Raw genomic sequence first — 22313 nt, forward strand, 5'->3', positions numbered from 1 at the left:
GGAAGAATCTTTGCTTAGTCTGTAGTGTATGAACTCTTACGACAACAGAAAAATACATGCATTATTCAAATAATCAATTTTTTTTAAGAAGACAAGAAAAACAATTTAATTCAATAGAAAATAACAACTGCTATCACCAAGGAAGTACTTACTTCATCAATAAAGGCTGGTTCCGGCTCTGGCTCTATTGTCTCTATCTGAACATCATCACTAAATTGTACCGTCTTCTTCTCTGTTTTAACTATAAAATATGTAACATTTATAATAAATTTAAAATTTAATTTCAAAACACTGTAAGTTTCAAGAAAGAATCTGACTCTTTCTTATATTCCTACCAAGTTGAGAGACTCAGTTTAGGGAATATTTGGGTTATAGATTTAGGCAATAATAATAGAATATTACTTTATGAAAGTCTGTCAAAATTTCTTAATTTTCTCCTCTAAAGATATTTTTTCATAATAGATAATTCGTTAAAAATAAAATTTCTGAAACAAAGATTAATTACCTACCATGTATCAGAGTTGAGTTAATTAGTAGACAGACAGCAAAGTTTTGCAACGGCATAAATAAACTCTATAATGTAAAATAAATACTCTTTTAAAATTACCAGCCTCTCAAAGAGAAATCTCATTTGATCAAAAAATCATGCTACTTTTAATGTAATAAGCTAGAAAATTAATTATGTATTTCCTGACATATCACTCATAGACTTTTTACTGTGAGAACGACATCCAGGCCAGTGGAGAACTTTGCAAGTGCCCTTGGCAGGGATCTGAATTTTCCACTAAAACAGTCTGCATTTTCTAGCTAACTTATACTTTGTGATGAAAAAGTGGTTTATTAGAGGATCGACAAACGATTGACCGTCTAGATTGCTCACCATGCCAATCTTTAAATATTATTTAATATAACATTAATTAATAAATTATTAATGCAGCAATTAACTTTCTCCAAAACAATACTGAAAGGCATATATAGCTTTAAAGGAATGAACTCGCTTTCTGGGTAAAGACTACTTTTCACTCTAATGAGGTCAGTATTCACAAAAATATTAAAAACCAAGATGGAAAGGGAGATGGGAGACAGGAAGAATTAAGGAGGGGAAATAATATTCATTTAACTATTAAATATGCCTGATGAAGTATTATATTTCTCAAAGACACCCAGAACAATCCTATGAGATACGTCCATATCATAGATGAGGTTAACAGTGCCTTATGAAAATTAAAAGCTCTTAAACAAAAACCAAAAAAACCAAACCCGTTGCCGTTGACTCGAGTCCAACTCACAGCGACCCTACAGGACAGAGAAGAACTGCCCCACAGAGTTGCCGAGGAGCGGCTAGCTAATGAACGGCAAAGCCTGGATTTGAATGCCTATCTATCTGGCTCTAGCGGCCCACAGTACTGGAATCTGGACTGTGATTTTACTCTGAAAACAAACGTCACATCACTTTAGTATTCTATGCTGCGTGTTTCCTTATAAAATGAAAATATTTTAATTTCCAAAATAAGAAATATATTTGTCCCATTCAAGTCATCATAAAGCAAAAAGCTATATACCAAAACAAGCTTCAGCTCATTTCATTTTCTCTGGAGGGAAAAGAGACATCTACAGCAGACATTTTTGCTCTTTATATCTTAAGCCATTAACAAAGTACAAAGATGGGATAGCACTGCACTGGCTGCAATCCATAAGAGAACATACGACAGATTTCATACTCTAACAATTGACTGACTATGCACAAGTTTACAGCCCTTTTTCTTATAGGGGCTAATACTACCAACATGTATTCATATATATATATAATATTTTTATATTGATATAAAATATATTTATATTGTATTTTATACTTATAAAATGTATTTATAATTTATATATTGTATTAATCTTGTCTTGCATTTGACAGTTTTTCACAAAAATTTTAAAAATCAACAATCTAAGTTTCCACACTAAAAAAACTTAAAAAAGAGCAAAATAAACCCAAATATATACATATGTGTGTATGCATGTATGTATTGTATAATGCAAAGGACTTTGATAATACTTTACCAGATCTACAAAACAAAACCAGGCTAAGTAGAGCAGGTATTTCTATTTGGCAGGTTAAATGAAGTAGGCCTCTATTTCCCCGTTAAAAAAAAAAAGTTATGGGGCCCATGCTAGCATTTTTCCAATCTTGAGAATTGTAACCCCGTTACATAAACCTATGCTCATATTTCTCTTTTAGATGGTTCAGAGTGAAATATATGAGAACCAGAACACTCAAATTATTGTATGACGAAAAAAATAAGACATGAGATCTTGGACTTCATCTTGAACCAAAGTCCAAGACAACTGCATCCTTTCCGACAACTTATTCAGGACCAAAAAAAAGGATAAAGAAACAACACTACCAGTCCAGGTTAAAAATGTGAAACACTGTGTACTTCCACTCAAGCAGGGTTCTACAACATGTTTTTGAGTTCTAACAAGAACTTCATTGAAAGACTGGGTATCAGGAATCTGTCTCTACAAAAGTGATGCAAGACATATTGGCAATAACTAAGAGAAGGTATCATTTTATTACAGATATGTAATCTCCGGTTTGTTAAAGCCTTCTCTTGAAAGAGAAATGCTCTTATGTTTTCACAGAAAATTTCTCTTTACTGTTATATATATCATTCATTCTATAAATATTTATGTGGGATGTATTCTGGGTAAGATTCAGTACTAGATGCTAGATAAAAAAGATGACTAAAACAAAGACCCTTTCCTAAAATTTTTGTAAACTAAAAAAGAACTAAGCATCCTTTGGTTTAAACTTCTGTTGATCACTTCTATCTGCTACTGTAGAAAGATGAAATATTTTGCCAGATAAGTAAGTAGTTACTAATTTATATGCAAAAACTCTTAAGAATTGTAAGCAATTCAATTGCTTATAAAATCTCTCTAGACTTGAACATATTTCTGTTTTCTTAAACAGAGGGAGATTATGACAAACATTTCTTGATGACTCGAAGTCAATGTCATGACGATTCTTTAGATACAGTATTATATGGATATGCAGTGATCTGTCCAATACTTATAGGCTGCTGAAAGTTACATCTCCTGCAACTATCATGCCTGCCATTTTTCCTCCATGGCCTCTCTTTCTAGTTCATTTCTCCCAGCTGGCAAAGATTTAGAAACTAAACAAAAAATGATCTACATGATTAGTTAAATATCAGTTACTATGGCTCCTTGTGAATATCTGACATGCGGGCTTAGGAATGCACTTACGTCGCTTAGAGGCCACCTGCTTCCAAGCCTGGAGCTAGACCCTAGAGAAAGGGTCCTAACCACTGAAGACAGAGAATCCTCTGTGAGGTTACATTTCATTTGTCACCTCTTTATCAACTGATGATAAGGAAAATACATAATGTAGGAATTTCATAACACTTTTCAATGGATTTGCAATGGTATCTATATACATCTGATGAAGAAAAAAGTCCATAGTCTATTTAAAGATAATCTTGGTAGACAGATAATTTCTGCTAAATAATCTGTCTAGGGAGCTGCATTTTTAGGACACCTTGGAGGCACTGCTCCAGAAAGTTAAGCTTAACCAACTTTCATTAAGAGGAGGGTTATGGATTATCATCTATTGATATACTGAAAAATACTTACTCATTTCTGGTTCGGCAGTGAGATCCGCAGTCACAAAATTAGAGGGAAATAACCCCATGCCTTGATGGGTTTCACCTTTCCACCAGTTGGGGTCGCTATGATGAATAAAAAAGAATATCTTACTACAATCAAGATTTTTATCTCAATAATCTTTATTCTCTATACTGTTTAACTTACCTTATTACCAGATTATCTCACAATAATCTGATGAAGGGGGTCATGAATGTATCTTTATCACAAATAAGAATTGAGGTCTCAGGGAAGACAAGAAGCTATTAAACACACAGTTCTTCGGTTATTTTTTTGAAGGCTGGTAAACACTCAGAGAATCTAATAAAAAGCTATGAACTCTCTCCCCCAAAAAGGTCCCCACACTCAGCAAGTCCCTCAACAGAACACATATGACAGAAAACACCGTATGTAACAGAAAACGTTTACAAGGAACACACTTTCAGGAGTATACCCATGTTCACCACTGTATCCCTAGTACCTTGTATATGGAAAGTTAGTAAGCACTCAGTAAAAATTTTTGCATAAATAAATGCTCAGTGTTTTGTGAAATTTCTAGCTAACAAGCTCAAACTTTACCCCATTTTCTTCCACTCGAGAAACCTTAAATCTAGTCCAATTTCTTTTCAAAAGCCACATGCAAATTTTAGTACTTCATTACTAGTAACAATTTTCAATAAAGTTAAATATCATAAAACTATTTTTTTATAGTAAAAAAAAAAAACTATATGACCTCTCCTACAATAATCTAAATTTATAATTTCATGTATAACGAATTTGATCCACATGGATATAGTGTCTTCCTATAAGGATTATACATATGAATATGAAACACATAAATATGTTACATATATATAAATATGTTATATATATGAATATATAACATATTTATGTGTTTCTTACAAATTCCATAAATACATACACATATTCTGTGTATTTTCTATAATACTAACTCCTTAACTAATTTAACAACCGGTATTATTCTTAGATGGAACCAAAAATGAAGGGATTAAACTAGGTCTCTGAGACAAAAATCTATTTAATAGGAATGAGAAAATTAAACTACAAAATAAGAATCTAGGCAATATAACACAGTCAAAGCAACCAACTCTCATAAAGAAAATATCTGGGTCAGTTTTCCTTTTTATTATATCTGGTAACTACATTTGACAGGAATAATGTGAAATACAAAATTAGAAGTAATATGTTACATATTTCCATATGAATGTTTAATTTTCATATGAATATTAATTTTAACCTTTACCTGTCATCAAGAACTGTAATAATTTCTCCAGCTTTAAAAGTAAGTTCATTATCTTCAGCAGCTTCAAAGTCATATATAGCACGAACTTTTCGACCTTCATGCTGATGGTTAGTTAAGAGACTGGATGCACTTGGATACAAACTGGAAAGTGTGGCTGGCTGTTGCCTTTGTTCTTTCAGGGACAGCTCAATAGCTGAAAAAATCGTAAGTATTAAAAGGCTGAAAATGCTAATATATCCAAGAATCCAAAGAAGTAAAAAAAGAAATCTGAAGATAACTCAAAGAATTCAAAAGTATTTTTTCAATCATCTAGCTGGACACTAGGACATATCCTGACATAATGCACTAACTAAAAATCATATTGTCAATTTTACTCATTCATTCATAATTGAAAGTGAAAAATAAACAAAAATATCGTACAGTATGATGACTCTTTTTACTAAAAGGATAAAATTCCAATTATTCTGTTCTGGGTAATAAAAAGATGTAAACTCTTAGATACATAATTTTTTTTTTTTTAATTCAGCTGTTGATATATTTTCTTCCACCTTTTTAATGTATTCCTCTAGCTTAAGTTCCAAAAATGATAATCAAAATCACCAGGGAAGTCACTGTTCCAAACCTCACTGCTGGCTTACTAATCAAAGGTAGTTCCTGAAAATCTGTATTTTATTGCCCCGAAGGTCATTCTTATGCAGTCTAAGAATTGGAATACGGAAATAAGTGTAGTAAAAACTCATCTAACAAATCACTCAGAACTGATCTCAACTATGTTTGCTCTTTCTGTCTTCACCACCGCTCTTTCAATGCAGGCTCTCACTATGTGTCACCTGGACTCTTGCAGTGTAATCTTAATATACTTCATTACCCTGGTTTCAACCCAACCACAACCCCTTCTTTCCGCCTGTCCCTGCTCTAGGCTGATAAAAGATTTAATGAGAAGGAAATAAAACCATTAGAAAAAAAATAAAGGAAAGTCTTTTTTAAGAACTTCGAGTAGGGAAAAATATCTGAAACAAGACACAAAAGCAAAACCCCTAACAGAAAAGCAAAAATTTTAAATACACCAAAATTTAAAACTTTTCTTTGATAAAACACACTACTATCAAAATATCTACAGTGGAATAACAGGTAAAAAAAGTAATATCCAAAATAAAGACTTTCTACATATCATTATTTAAAAAAAAAAGACTCAGGGAACAAAAAAGGCAATTCACCAAAGAGGAACCCAGAATAGTCAATAAACAAAAAAGTGTTCCACTTCAGCAGTAATAAAGGAAATAAGAATTAAAATAATCAGATGCAATTTCAAACCTGTCATATTCCCAAAAGTTAAACTCTGACAATACCAAGTATTGTCAAAAGATTAAAAAAAAAAAAAGCTTTCATTCATTGCTGATGGAAGAAGAAACCACACAATCCTTTAGCAAAGTTGAAGATGTACCTACCCTATGATCTAACAAATCCACTTTTAGTCACACGTAAAAGAGAAAGTCACATATATGTACACAAAAGAACATATACAAAGAGATTCACTGCAGCATTATTTGTTAAGAAATTAGAAACAAGAAACAACTCAAATGTCCACCAGTAGGATAAACAAAAGTATATTTATTAATATACTAGAATATTATACAGTAGTTAAAATAAACCTGATTTATATGTCTCATCATGAACAGATCTTAAACACAAATAAAAAAAAGAAAGTTATAGGATGGCACCTAGAGTATAATATTATTTATGAAAAAAAGAATTTAATGGATGCAAAAAGGTACTTTATATTGTTTATGGATATATTAAAAAAAACCTGCTGCCGTCGAGTTGATTCCAACTCATAGCGACCCTGTAAGACAGAGTAGAACTGCCCCATAGAGTTTCCAAGGAGCACCTGGTGGACTTGAACTACCGACCTTTTGGTTAGCAGCGGTAGAACTTTAACCACTACACCACCAGGGTTTCCGGATGAATATATATGCATAGTAAAAATAGTGCAAAAACCTAGACTGAAAGTATACGTACATATGATAAAGGCTGCCTCTGAGGAGGAGAAGAAGAAAATGACACTGAGGAGGGGAACAAAGTAGATCTCAGCTTTGGCTGTAAAGTCCTACTTAATTTTATTTCTAAATGTCTCAGAAAAGAAAAAAACTATTAAATCAGAGGGACCTAGCTTATTCTCACCCTTAGGGACTTAATATACACACCTTTGGCTAAATCTTCTTCTTCCTTTTTGTTAGCCACAGTTTCAGGATCCTTGGCTACCAGAGCTGGGCTTGCTTTTGCTTGTTCTGCAGCCTAACACAAAGAAAGGAACATAAAACGTGAGAGCTGTTCTTCAATTTCCCTACCCCTGCCTGATATGAGGACTTTCAAGACCCTTCTCATCAAGCTACCAGACTTCTAAAGATGAAAGAATTCAAAGCAGAGCAGCCTCCACTTTGAAAGAAGAAGAGGCAGAATTGGGAAGGGACCTGAGAGCAATCTGTTACTTAGCCTAGGCTCACTCTCCCAGCTCTGTACAAAGCTGTTAAACTAAAAGTAGACAGCATGTAACCTGGAGAAGAAAGCCTAAATAGAGGAGATTTTTTAATTTGTGAAAAATTCTAAAACCAGTAAAGGGGTTGGGAGAGGAAAGGAGATGACTATTGTAAAAACAAATAGCTGAAATTTTTTTTTCAATATCTACCCATAGAGTTTCCAAGAAGTGCCGGGTAGATTTGAACTGCTGACCTTTTGGTTAGCAGCCATAGCACTTAACCAATATGCCACCAGGGTTTCCATCTATTCAACAGTTATATTTTATTCTTTCCAGATCAAAAATCAGGAGGCTATTTTCAGGAACCCAGACTTATATTATACATAACAGTATAAATGTTTATAAAATTATCCTATTTTGTAAACCAAGATACAAGTAGTTTACTTTGACAATATATGAACTAACTAGCCTATCTTAAACATATTTTGTAAATAAGGCAGTATATAAGGAAACAATCAAGGCAAATCAGACTCAAGCTTAGCTTGCCAGCCTCATTTCCAACCATTCTACCAGTTACCAGAAAATGCTAGCAGCTGCTGACCTGTCTATATCCCTGTATTTCCACACCTCTGACACACATTCGCCTCTACTTATTATGGCCTCCCTCCTCTGCTTCCTTCTGTTCTATTCACCTTTTTCCCTGAGGAGCTTCAACTCAGCAGTCAATAAACAGCTATAATTTTCTCTATGAAAAATTCCTAATTGCCTTACCCAACCAACTCCTCTATGTTCTTCTGGCAACACTTTTAAACAAGCTACTATCATATGAGTGATGTAAGAATGCAGGCTTGAAGTCAGGCAGGCATGGGTTCAAACCCCAGATCCAACACCTTCTAGTTGTATGACCTTATATACACTGACCTTGTTGTGCCTCAAGTTCCTCATCTATTAAGTGAGAATAATAGCACCTACCCTTCATAGGAGAAACCCTGGTGGCATAGTGGTGAAACGCTACGGCTGTTAACCAAAAGGTTGGCAGTTCAAATTCACCAGCCGCTCCTTGGAAGCCCTATGAGGCAGTTCTAGTCTGTCCTATAGGTCGCCAGAGTCAGAATCGACTCAAAGGCAATGGGTTTGTGTTTTTTTTTTTTTTTTTTTTGTACATTTCATAGGCAGCTGAGAGGATTAAAATGAACATATGTCACTTCCAAAATGAGATGAGATAGGACACATTCAGGGTTTAGAACAAAATGCAACACTGTCTCATGGGGTTTATAAGTACATATATAATATATATGACAACTACAGCAAAAAGGATGTTGGAGTGGGCAGTAAATGGACCTATACAGGTGGAAGGTTTTGACATTCTACATAAGTGATATAATATTAACTCAAAGTAGACTGCAAAAAGCAAACAATGTATATGTAATACCCAGAGTAACCAATTAAAAAAATGGAATTCTAAAAAATATTCAAATTACCAAATGCACAGTGCTTAGAACAGTGCCTGGCATATAGTAATAGACATCAGGTTTCGGTTTCTATTATAATCTGGCTACAGGTCTGTCTCCACAACCAGACTGTATGTTCCTTGAGGGCATAGGCCACAAGCCTAAACATAACAAGCAATCAATAAACTTTTGCTGAGTGAATGAAAGACAAAATACTCAACATTAGAGTAAAATAAAGTTCTATATTCTTTACTTAGTATACGACATAATGTGAAAATAATGCTGATGAGAAAAAGCTCTTTGAATTCCACCGAATACAACTTTATTGTTGTTAGGCACTGACAAGTCGGTTCTGACTCACAGCAACCCTATGCACAACAGAATGAAACACCGCCCAGTCCTGCACCATCCTCACAATCGTTGCCATGCTTGAGCCCATCAAGCATCAAAAGAAGATGGAAGGAATATACAGAGTCACTGTACCAAAAAGAACTGGTCAATGTTCAACCGTTTTAGGAGGCAGCATATGATCAAGAACTGATGGTATCAAAGGAAGAAGTCCAAGCTGCACTGAAGGCACTGGCGAAAAACAAGGTTCCAGGAACTGATGGAATATCAGTTGAGATGTTTCAACAAACGGATGCAGCGCTGGAGGTGCTCACTTGTCTATGCCAACAAACTTGGAAGACAGCTACCTGGCCAACCGACTGGAAGAGACCCATATTTGTGCTCATTCTAAAGAAAGGTGATCCAACAGAATACAACTTTAATCACTCTCAACCGTGATCCATCACTAGTTCTAATCTTATTTAGTTAGGTAACGTTTTAATCATCATATAGTTCTGAAAATTGAAGGTATACTTGGTCAAAAACACCATTTTTTGTTTTATATATAAAAAAATTTTTTTTCACAATTTAATGAATTTCACAATATCTATATGACCTTCTGTGATCTGTAAAAGAATCTCAATCAGCCCAGAAGCATGTACAAAAGCATGCTACATTAAGCCCAGAATTCCTGAACTGCACACATTTTGAAGTTCCTTTCTATCGCCAGGTTCTAAGTGTAGACAGTACTCATTTTACTAAGTAGTCACATCCCGTAGCAGTGCTAGCATTAGTTCTACCTCCCCTGTCAGCAGTTAGTGCTAACAGAACCGCAGAGGCATGAGTTAGTGTTTTCACATTATTTCCTTCCATACTTTCATTTAAAATACATACTTAGAAAAATATTTCTATTTTAAGGTTTTTTTTCGTTAAGCATGTTCTGACAAAAATCTCATCTGATTAAAATGTAGCAATGACTGAGGTAACTACGTGGCTTTAAAATCTAGCAGTTCCGCAGCTGAACCTAGATGATTTATTTTTTCACAAAACACAGAGCTCTTTACACGAATTTTTTCAGGGATGTTTGTCACAAAACACTAAAAAAATTCTACCTCATCAAATTTTACTTTACCTACTACATTTTATACACTTCTTGTAGCTGAAAAATAGCAACCATAATAAAATTAGCTTTTACATATAACACCTAGCTCAAAAGAAGAAAAGTAACTTAATTTTTACTATCCCTCTCCTATGTCTTAAATCTTTTGAACAAGAAAGTAATCTAATTTCTATACCAATCAATAAGTAAATGCTCTTGCCAGTGTTCACTCCACTTCTTGTCCTTAAAGCCTAGTCCGGACAGACACATATCCACTAACCTCTACATCAAACAGAAGGCAGGATGGTGTAGTGGAAAGAACACTGGACTGAGAGTCAGGATGCCTGTGTCCTAGTTCCAGCTCTGTCAACTACTAGCTGTGGCCCTGGGCAAGTCACTTAACCATTCTGGGTCTCAGTTTCCTCATCTGTAAAATGAGGGGATTAGATTAGAGGATCCCTAAAGTTTTTCATACAGCTATCTAAGATTCTCGGTTAACCAAACAAACCTACATAACAAATAATGAATTATTCTTCCTTTTCTTATGAGAGTAATTCCTTTTGAGGACTGAAATGCAATGTTCTTTTGCATGGAAAGTTGTACTCAAGCAAACTTGAATGAACATACAAAACCACCTGGGAATCTTGTTAAAATAGAATGAATCCATAGGTCTGGAGTACCACCTGAGACGCTGCCTCCCTAACAAGTGTCCAGGTGATGCCAAAGATGTTGACCAATCAACCACACTTTGCGTAACGAAATTCTAGAGTAGGTTCTTAGGGTACAGAAGCTGCACGTGTACACTCTTTCCATGTCTGGAGTGAGTCTACTCTTTGATAAATAAACATTGCTTCTGCTGTCAGGAACTGATAACAAGATATCTTGTATTCTTCTGCACAAAATCAGTACTTAGTTATACAGATTTTAGAAATTATTCTGAGTAGTAAACTATTAATTATGAATGAATACTTCTCAAAGATAAAATTTATCATTCTAAAACTATTCATGAACCAAATTTTCTCAAGCAAGAAGTAAAATCACCTTTGCTTCCTTCCTTCCTCCACAGATGTGTTTGGGTCTTCCCATCTCTAGAGCACTCACATATATTGGAAATGTCTTGGGAAGAAAGTCTACATATGAAGCGGTCAAAACTCCAAATCTGAGCCTCTCCACAGTTGAGAGTTTTCTGTTAATGGTTTCACACCATTCACTGTATTCTGCCCCTATCCACAGTATGAGGAAAGAAGGTAAACGACCATACACACTGTAGTCCCCCTGGAGTCACTGAGCATTCTAAGGGATGGTTACCCAGAAGAGAAAAGAAATAATACATCCCTTGCTTTTTTTTTTCGATATTATATAAATTGGAGATTGATCCCACTAGGTAAGTAACCTTTTTATGGAATATAAATATACTGGAGGAGAGGTAACCCTTTCAGTCAATCATAGCTATTGTGGGAAATAACCAGTCAGGTGCTATTAAAGAAAAAGGTATTTCATGTGTTCCTCTTCCCCTTGATCCTTCTATCTCCTTCCCATTCTTAACACAGGGATTCATTAATTTCCTAGCCAAGAGACCCTCTACACTTATCCTTTAACTTTAAAAGTCTCCTAATTTTTAAGCTGTAATTCTCTGTATATGAAATTAGACCATTAAGAGCATTTCACAAGATTGTTAGTGTTACTTGATATAATAAAGCAATTATTGCCTACATTATTAAAACTGTACACAAAATTTTAAAACTGTAATAACACTAACCTAAAACAAACATTAAACCAATTAGTTTATAAAGAGGGCAAACCAGCAGGAAAGCAGAGGTTGAAACACATTAATTTTCCATTACTGTATTTTCCTGGTCCCTTCAAATGCAAGATTATTATTATCAACAAAAATTCCTCTGAAGGAGTAAAAACTACCTGGGTTTGGAGGAAAAATTCAAATAAACATGAATGTTTTAGAGAAACAAACAGTAACACACACATAATTTTACAAAATACCTGAGAACCAACTGCTGGAAAAGTAACTCCTTGTTCCTTGAGGTTCTTAATCATTGCTGATATTAAACTAAGCTGGGGATCATTCTTAAATTCATCTGTCCATTCAACCATAAGAGCTTTTAATTTTTCACATACTTTTGGATGACCCTGAGGAATAGGAAAAAAATTAATGAACAAGTATCAATTTCCTGTCCAATGACTTGATAACAGGCACTTTAAATATAAAAATGATATAGTGTTATATATCTCTTTTTAAATTGCAAATTACCCCTACTAATAGACTGAACACATGCAAATAAGCAAACATAGTTGGTTACAATAAATAAACTAAAATTATTTTGACACTGTCATAAGATAATAGCAGATACCACCATACAAGTCTCACTTCATAATTAAAACAGATTAATTTTTTTTTAAGAACATAAAGACATGACTTTTCAGAGTATTATGTACCTAAGCAAGCTTTGTAGATCATGAAGACAAAGAAAAATACTATTTCTAAAAACCTTTTTCGCACCAATTAAAAAATTAACTGGAAAGAGAGAATAAATGGTATTGTTCCTTTATATCTCATTCCTAACTCTTAATGTGCATTAATGGTTGTTTTCCCTAAGCTGCTTCATTATCTGAGGCCTGATGTGTTTGAGGTTCACTGCAAGTTAATCATCCTGGGAACTGCGTTTCTTCAAAATAACATTTCCTCCTTCACGTGTAAAGCCAACATTTTCATTGTAAAACATATGCAAAATAGAGAATTCCTTCCTCCTATATATATTTTCTTGTTTTTAAACTTAGTTGTATACACCACTGTATAATCGCATTTGTGTACTACATCTTTGCTTAAGTTATAGAGAAAATGTTATTATCCTCCAATACTTGAACATTTTGCTGGACACTCAGGGTGTTAAAAGAATCTTTTTAATTAGTAGAAACTGTGTATGTGTAACCGAATATTCAGTTATCCAAGGAAATTAGGAAGAAATTATTATATAACCATAACATTTGAAAAGAAGTACCGAATTTTAAGTTCTTGTCACACTTTTCAACTGCTTTTTTCTACCGAACCTTGAAAATACTTATTTCCCCTGAAAAACAGGAGGAGGCATTTTCTCTTTTTCCACTTCAAATTTTTTCTTAAAAAAAAAAGGAAGTCTAAAACAATTACCTTTAGAATGCACAAATTTTTTACTGGGAAAGCTCACATACTATTTACTACCTTAAATTTTAAAATTTTAATTATTTTTCTAAATGCAGTTAACTAGATGGTCTTATGTTGTTGTCAGGTGCCATCAAGTCAGTTCTGACTCATAGCGACCCCGTGTACCACAGACCGCAACACTGCCCGGTCCTATGCCATCCTCACAATCATTGCAATTCTTGAGCTTATTGTTGCAGTCACTGTGTCAATACATCCTGTTGAGGGCCTTCCTCTTTTTTCAATGACCCTCTCCTTTACCAAGCATGATGTCCTTCTTCAGGGACTGGTTCCTCCTAATAACACATCCAAAGTATGTGAGATGAAGTCTCGCCATCCTGGCTTCTAAGGAGCATTCTGGCTGTACTTCTTCAATACAGATTTGTTCCTTCTTCTGGCAGTCCATGGTATATTCAATATTCTTTGCCAACACCATAATTCAAAGGCATCAATTCTTCGGTCTTCCTTATTTATTGCCAGCTTTCTTTTTTTTTCCTCATGCATGTTAGGTGATTGAGAACACCATGGCTTGGGTCAGGCGCACCTCAGTCCTCAAAATGACATCTTTGCTTTTTAACACTTTAAAGAGGTCTTTTGCAGTACATGTGCCCAATGCAATACGTCATTTGATTTCTTGACTGCCGTTTCTGTGGGCATTGACTATGGCAAGTAAAACGAAATCCTTGACAGCTTCAATCTTTTCTCTCATTTATCATGATGCTGCTTACTGGTCCAGTTGTGACGATTTTTGTTTTCTTTAAGTTGACATACAATCCATACTGAAGGCTGTGATCTTTGATCTTCATCAGTAAGTGTTTCGAGTCCTCTCTACTTTCAGTAAGCAAGGTTGTGTCATCTGTATATCACAGGTCGTTAACGAGTCTTCCTCCAATCCTGATGGCACGTTCTTCTTCGTATAGCTTCTTGGAGTACTTGCTCAGCATACAAATTGAATAAGTATGGTGAAAGGATACAACCCTGACACACACCTTTCCTGATTTTAAACAACACAGTATCCCCTTGTTCTGTTTGAATGACTGCCTCTTGGTCTATGTACAGGTTCCTCCTGAGCACAATTAAGTGTTCTAGAATTCCCATTTTTGCAATGTTATCCATAATTTCTTATGATCCACACAGTTAGATGCCTTTGCTTTCAGCCATGATCTATCTGACCTCAGCAATGTTATCCCTTGTTTCATGTACTTCTCCGAACCCAGCGTGAATTTCTGGCAGTTCCCTGTCGACGTACTGCTACAACTGCTTTTGAATGATCTTCAACAAAATTTTACTCTGTGTGTATTAACTATATTGTTTGATAATTTCCACATTCTGTTGGAATTCTTCAGAATGGGTACAAATATGGTACAAATATCTACTAGAGAGTGTACTATTAAATTTCTATGATGGTCAAGGCAGTGGCCATGCTCATCTCAAGATAAAAACTAATGGTGACATACATAATTTCTAAAGGATTCTACATTAGGAAAACACCTCTATGACTACTAATGTGCTTATAAAAACTGTACCTAAAATATACTGGTATTAAAGCAGATAGAGAAATACACGTTTTCTTTTTTTAGTGAAAAAAGAGGTGAAATATACTCTAATGTGGCTTGAAAATAAGCAATTCTCAAAATTATGTGAATTTCTAGTCTCTTCAGCAAAACAGGGAGGAAAAAAGAGTGAAACATGCTCTAACGTGGCTTGAAAATAAGCAATTCTCAAAGTTATGTGAATTTCTAGTCTCTTCAGCAAAACAGGGAGGAGCCCTGGTAGCACCGTATGCCTGGTGGCACAAATGCTTGACTGCTAACCAAAATGTTTGCAGTTCTAACCCACCAGGTGCTTCATAAGAGAAAGACGTGGCAGTCTGCTTCCCTAAAGATTACAGCCTTGGAAACCCTATGGGGCAGGTCTTCTCTGTCTTATAGGGTGGCTATGAGTAGGAATCAACTTGACAACAGTGGTTTTGGGTCAGCAAAACGGAACACTTACTTACATATTGAATAGCCAGGGCCTAGAAAAGGTAAAAAAAAAAAAAAAAAAAGTACAGACTAATCCTTCGTGAAGGAGCCTTGGTAAGCATTCAGCTGCTAACCAAAAGGCTAGTCGTTCAAACCTACCAGCCCCTCCACAGGAGATAAAGGTTGGCGATCTGCTCCCGTAAAGATTTTAGCCTAGAAAAACCCTATGGAGCAGTTAGTTCTACTCCATTTTACAAGCTCATTATGAGTCAGAACTGACTCAATGACACGAAGCAACAGCAAGCAGTCTTTCGCGATTTAAAATGTAGACTTGGACAAAATACACGAAGGTAGAAGACTGCCTTAATTCATTCTGGAAATAATGTTCCTTACCTTATTCAATACGTTGCTTACTTCACTAGCAAAATCTCTTGAACACACTTCTAAATGAAAAATTTTGCCACAGTTTGATACACATGCTCCCAGAAGCTAAAAGCATAAAATTAAAAGTTGAGAGTTAATGAAAAATAAAGCTCAATTTCAGCAGATAATTCTGTAGTAAAACTTAAAAGGAAACCACTTACAGTCAAAGCTTGCATAGCAACATGAGGATCTTTATGGTTCACCCTCCTCATAATAGACCGAAGACAGTCTTTAGGTCTAAAAATTGAGAATTAGAACAATCAATTAGTATTACATCTAGCTCTGTTTTGTTTCCTTACCTGTAGTAGGCAACAGACTACATGACAAAAGGGAGAATTATGGCATAGCAGAGAGTGAAATTTTTATCAATGATACATTTTAAAAACTGTATATGAACTAGTTTCTTTAAAATTTTCAACCAGAATTAACAGGCTTATCTAGTATTCATAGATGAGCATTTCATGCTAACGCTGCATGGAAAAAAGTTTTGAAAATAAAATGATCAGCAAGACTTCCATTCCTAGCCATGACAGAATAAAAGCAACTAGACTTATACTCCTGTTGTAAATAATTAGAAAATTGGAAATATATGTTTAAAACACATAACTGTTTTCGAACATTGGGCCACAGGCAGTACAGAATGATTAGCCCTAGGAAAGAAAACAAATGATGACCTCTGCCCCAAATTCCTGCCTAGAGGCACTTTCTAGAACTCAGCACAGGCTTTCTGCCTAGAGGCAGTTTCTGAATCTCAGTACAGGAAATGTGGCTCCAAGAAGGGCACTGAGTTGAGGAGACAGAAATCAAAATTAAAGAGGGCTAAGGGAGCTAGAATTTGTAGGGCAAAGTAGAGAGAGGCCTATACAAAAAAGGAGTTCAAGATAAATACACAAGGGTCACCTTCAGTCTGCTGCTGAATAACCAAAAAAAACCCAAACCCAGTGCCGTCGAGTTGATTCCGACTCATAGCGACCCTCTAGGCCAGAGCAGAACCGCCCCATAGAGTTTCCAAGGAGCACCTGGCGGATTTGAACTGCCAACCCTTTGGTTTGCAGCCGTAGCACTTAACCACTACACCACCAGAGTTTCCGCTGCTGAAAAAGCTACCCAAATATAGGTTAAAAACTTCATGAGACTGGAGTGACTGAGAACTATAAGGAGAAAAGTTCCTAGGGCTCACACTGTTGTCAGAGCTCAGGGCAAAATGGAAAGTCCTTGTTGAATATACAGAGAATCCAGTGGATATATCAAGAGGGTTAGGCCTCAGTAATGGGGTTTAACTATTCCTGGCCTACAGTCTACTCAAATCCACGCTACAACAGTTTAAAAACAAGCCAAGAAAGGACAAGGTTTATCTAAACATAACATTTGCCAGAATAAAGCTCATCAGTTTTAAAAGAAATACAGCAAAACCTGGTACTCAAGAATGTAAAATCAGTATCTATAATATCAAGTATTCAGTCAAAAATTACCAGACATTAGAAGTGGGAAAATATGTAACAGGTGAAAATTCAGTCAACAGAGAATGAATGACAGACAATGAAATCAGTTAAGGATTTTATATAAGTTATTAAAAATATGTTCAACATCAACCTAACGGAAAAAGAAATGTTAAATAAAAAAGAACTAAATGGAATTTCTAGAGATGAAAAATATATCTAAAATGAATAATCGCTGGATGGTATTAATACCAGATAAGACAAGACCAGTAAATCTGTAAGCATGCTGATACAACCCAAATTGAAGTACAGAGAGAAAAACAAAACTCCAGACTCACTGCCATCAAGTTGATTCCAACTCATAACAACCCTACAGGACAGAGCAGAACTGCCCTATACAGTTTCCTGGTGGATTCAAACTGCTGACCTTTTGGTTAGCAGCCATAGCTCTTAACCACTACCCCAATAGGGTTAAAGACAAAAAAAAAAAGACCCACACAGAACCCACCCAGTGAAAAAAGACAAAAAAAAAAAAAAAACCCACACAGAGCAACCACTAAAAGTATTTTTAAGAGATATAAATAATAAGCCAATAGTGGAGGTAACAGAATAATAACAAATATGAAGTAGGTCCATAAAAAGACAAAGATAAATAAACCAAAAAACAGAGGAATCAAATAGAAATCAGCTAGCAAGATAGCAGATTTTAATCCAACCATGTCAATAATTATATTAAATGTAAAGTGTCTAAACACACCAATTAAAAACTTGAAATTGCTAGACTGGATAAAAAGCAAGACCCAACTACATGCTATCTACAAGAAACCCATTCCAAATACAAAAATATGTTTAGGTTAAAAGTAAAAGAATGGAAAAAAAAGATATATCATGGAAATACTATAAGAAAGCTGAAGTAGCTATACCAATATCAGACTAAATATTCTTTAGAACAAGTAATATTAGCAAAGATAAAGAAGAACATTACATATTAACAAATGGAGTCAATTCTCCAAGGAAACATAATAACCCTAAATGTGTATGAATCTAACAATGGGGCTTCAAAATTCATGAAGCAAAAACAAAGGCAACTGAAGTGACATACACTAATCCATAACCATCACTGGAGATTCACTCCTTTCTCAGAAATTGATAAAATAAGTAGACAGAAAATCAGTAAGAATATAAAAAAAACTGAACAACTATGAACCAACTTGACTTAATTGACATTTATAGAATACTCCACCTTACAACAGCAAATAAAAAAAATTTTTTTTTCCAGTGCACATGGAATATTCACCAAGATACACTTTAATTTGGGCCATTAAAAATTTTTTTTAATGATTTTTTAATGAAAATTATACATGGTAAGTTGCTGAACCATGATAGAATTAGACTATACATGAGTAACAGAAAGATAGCTGAAAAAGCCCCAAATTCTAAAGAACCCCATTTAGTCATAAATTTTTTTTTTAATCTATTATTGGATATAATTTGCCAGAATCCTGTTGAAGATTTTTATATCTACATACGTAACTGGTCCATAGTTTTCTTGTAACATCTTCGGTTTTGGTATATATATTTAGCTAGAGTCATAAAAAGGGTTCCAACAAAAAACCTCCAGGTCCAGATGATTTCACTATTTCACTGGTAAATTCTACCAAACAATTACCATGAGGTTAAATATAGGGCTAAGTTGAGAAAATTTCCTTTTAGTCATAGTTTCATGAAAGTTTTTATTACACTCACTAATTTTTCAATGTTGAATCAGCCTGCATTCCTGGGATAAATCTCACTTGATTTTTGTCAAAGAACCAAATTCTAGTTTCACTGATTTTCGCTATTGTTTTTCTTTTCTCAGTTTCATAGATTTCTGCTCTTTATCATTTCCTTGCTTTCAGTTATTATTCTTGTTTCTTAAGGTGGAAACTTCAATCATTGATTTAAGATTTTTCTTTCTACTATAAGCATTTAATGTTGTAAATTTATCTCCAAGCACTGGTATATATCTGCATCACACAAGTTTTGATATGTTGTATTTTCATTTTCATTCCATTCAGAATACTTTTCAATCACTCTTGTGATTTCTTCCTTGAAGCATGGGTTATAAGTCAAAATTAGAGATAAAGAACAGATTAGACATTGAAAACTACTAGCAAAATGGTAGCTTTAAATCCAGTTATAACAATAATTACATTAAATGTAAATGGTCTAAACATTCCACTTAAAAGTCAGGGACTGTCAGATTGGATTAAAAGAAAAGCAGGACCCAATTATGATGGATAAGATATTTATAAAGAAAAACTTGATTTATAAATAAAAATGCCGAGGGGTTAAAAGTAACAAGAGGAAAAACACATGCACTATATAAACATTTACAAAAAGAAAGTGAGAATGGCATTTGGTAGTATTCAGAACAAGGAATACTAACAGAGATTAAGAGGAATATTACATAATGATGAGCAGGTCATTTCTCCAAGAAAACATAACTGTAACAATGGCTCAGGGGCAGTGTCTGACCTCCCCTAACTTTACAAGGGGGAAGGAGAACAAAGACTAACAGCCCAGAGCTGATTCCTACAAGGTGGGGTCAGACATGCCTCTTCTCTCCACCATCTTTACCTTCTGACAGCAACCATCCCTCACACAGCACTCTCTACTTCTCTGCTGCGTTAAAGAATGCATTGCAATGGCCACAAAGAACTCAAAGACCATACTCACGGGTATGGGGTTTATTTTAAGGGAAGTAATAGTTACAATTCAGGCTCAGGAACACTCAGGATACAGTTCTGTCATCAGGACGACCTCTCCCCAGCTGTGCTCACAGGAAAGCATCTCCTTGGCCCTCTGCCTCTGCTTAAAGGCACTCAGCTTTCTCTTTCCATGGGCCGGAAAGTCCGCCACACCATCTCCTACTGACAGGTCTCTGCTGTCGGGTCTTTCCTGTCACTGCTTCTCACCATCTTCAAGGATACAGCTCGCTTTCTTTCTCCTGGTTCCGGGAGCTTCTTAGCACAGGGATCCTGGGTCCAAAGGACATGCTCTCCGCTCCTGTCTGTTATTCCTTGGTGGTGACAGGATCCTCTTCTCTGCTCTAGAATTGGCTTTCTTTTAAGGCAAAACTGACAGATCTCCTTGGTGGGCCACAATTATCTTATCTGCATAGCCCCACCCAGTCACCTGAGTGGGAGTTATAAGACCCTGGCGAGAAAGGCCATACTAAGTAATTCATCACCCTGCAATAACAATTCCAAATGTGTATGCACCTAACAAAATAACTTCAAAATATATAAGGGAAAACATCAAACTGAAAGGATAAACACACTCTATTGAAGCTTCAACACACACCTCTCAATATGTGGTATAAGTTATAGTTGTTGCATTAACTTCACTTAGTTTGTCCTACTTTTATGTAAACCACAGTATCATTTTTAAAACCTTAAATTTCAGAAAATGCCATTACTTTTACTTTTGTTTTTACGAATTTTCATAAAGTAAAAACTTTATAATCAGGTCATCTGTATAAAACAAAATCACAAAAGGTGCAATGAAGTCTGTTCCAACTCAGAGAGAGCTACTTTATGTATAACAGAATAAAACATTGCCCAGTCGTATGCCATCTTTGCAATCATTGCTATGTCTGAGCCCATTGTTGCAACCACTGTATCAATTCATCCCACTGAAGGTCTCCCTCCTTCTCACTGACCCTCTACTTTACCAACCATGATGTCCTTTTCCAGCAATTGCTCTTTCCTGATGACATATGCAAAGTAATAAAGCCAAAGTCTTGTTATCCTTGCTTCTAAGGAGCATTCTGGTTATATTTCTTCGAAATTTGATTTGTTCATTCTTCTGGCAGTCCATGGTATAGTCAATATTCTTTGACAACACCAGTTTGAATGTATCAATTATTCTTCTGGCATCCTTTTTCATTATCCACCTTTCGTATGAGGCAATTGAAAAGACCATGCCTTGGGTCAGGCTTAGTCAGCAAAATGACACCTTTGCTTTTTAAAACTTTAAAAACTTGCAGCAGATTTGCCCAATGCGATATATGTAGTTCAACTTCTTGACTGCTGCTTCCACTGACGCAGACTATTGATCCAAGTAGAATGAAATCATTGATAACTTCAATTTCTTTTTCATTCATCATAATGCTGTTTATTGGTCCAGTTGTGAGGATTTTCACTTTCTTCAATCCCACCGAAGACTGTAGTTTTTAATTTTCATCAGTAAGTGCTTTAAGTCTTCATTTTTGGCAAGCAAGGTTGTGTCATCCACATTATCACAGGCTGTTAATGTTCCTCCAATCCTGAAGCATTCTTTTTCATATATTGTAGCTTCTCAGATTATGTGTTCAGCATACAGACAGAATAAATAAAGTGAAAGGGAACAACCCTGCCACACACCTCTTCTAATCCTAAACCATGCAGTATCTCCTTGTTGTTAGAACGAATGCCTCTTGATCCATGTACAGGCTCTGCATGAGCACAACTAAGTGTTTTGGAATTGCCATTCTCCATAATGTTATTCATAATTTGTTATGGTCCACACACACACTGTTCTGTCAGTTTGTCATACTGTGGTGGCTTACATGTTGCTATGATGCTGGAAGCTATGCTATCAGTATTTCAAATACTCGCAGGGTCATCCATGGTAGACAGGTTTCAGCAGATCTTCCAGAATAACACAGACTAGGAAAACAGGCCTAGAGATCCACTTCCAAAAATCAGCCAATGAAAATCTTATGGATGATATGGGAATGTATGGTCATCCAAAAATCACTTTTTTATGCATAAATGTGAGTCATGTAGTTCACAAAAAAGAGGGAAAAAAGGAACAGCACTTTTATACAATTTTGGCTTCTAACATCTTTTTCTCAGATCGTAGACCAGACAAAAGACAGACTTCTCAGGAACATACATAGCTCTCTTTGAATATGTCAGCTCTGATAAACTAAAGCATCAAAATTCTGTTATTCAATCTACCTCAACAGACTATACTGTATGCTTCAAAGAAAATG

At 35.2% G+C, this 22313-nt stretch overlaps 1 protein-coding gene across 2 annotated transcripts in view; it reads right to left on the reverse strand.

The window, feature by feature from the left end:
- Positions 1-22313, reverse strand: part of STAM (signal transducing adaptor molecule) — a 75362-nt gene that overhangs the window by 26939 nt on the left and 26110 nt on the right. For both annotated transcript variants that reach the window (XM_049881901.1, XM_049881902.1), the window contains exons 3-9: positions 16016-16091; positions 15825-15920; positions 12273-12419; positions 7126-7216; positions 4922-5114; positions 3649-3743; positions 153-241 (exon numbers count right to left, since the gene is read on the reverse strand). In XM_049881901.1, coding sequence (XP_049737858.1) covers positions 153-241; positions 3649-3743; positions 4922-5114; positions 7126-7216; positions 12273-12419; positions 15825-15920; positions 16016-16091 — 787 coding nt within the window. The remainder of the gene's footprint in view (positions 1-152; positions 242-3648; positions 3744-4921; positions 5115-7125; positions 7217-12272; positions 12420-15824; positions 15921-16015; positions 16092-22313) is intronic.

Source organism: Elephas maximus, chromosome 4 (assembly GCF_024166365.1).
Source record: "Elephas maximus indicus isolate mEleMax1 chromosome 4, mEleMax1 primary haplotype, whole genome shotgun sequence".
NCBI classification, from domain to species: domain Eukaryota; kingdom Metazoa; phylum Chordata; class Mammalia; order Proboscidea; family Elephantidae; genus Elephas; species Elephas maximus.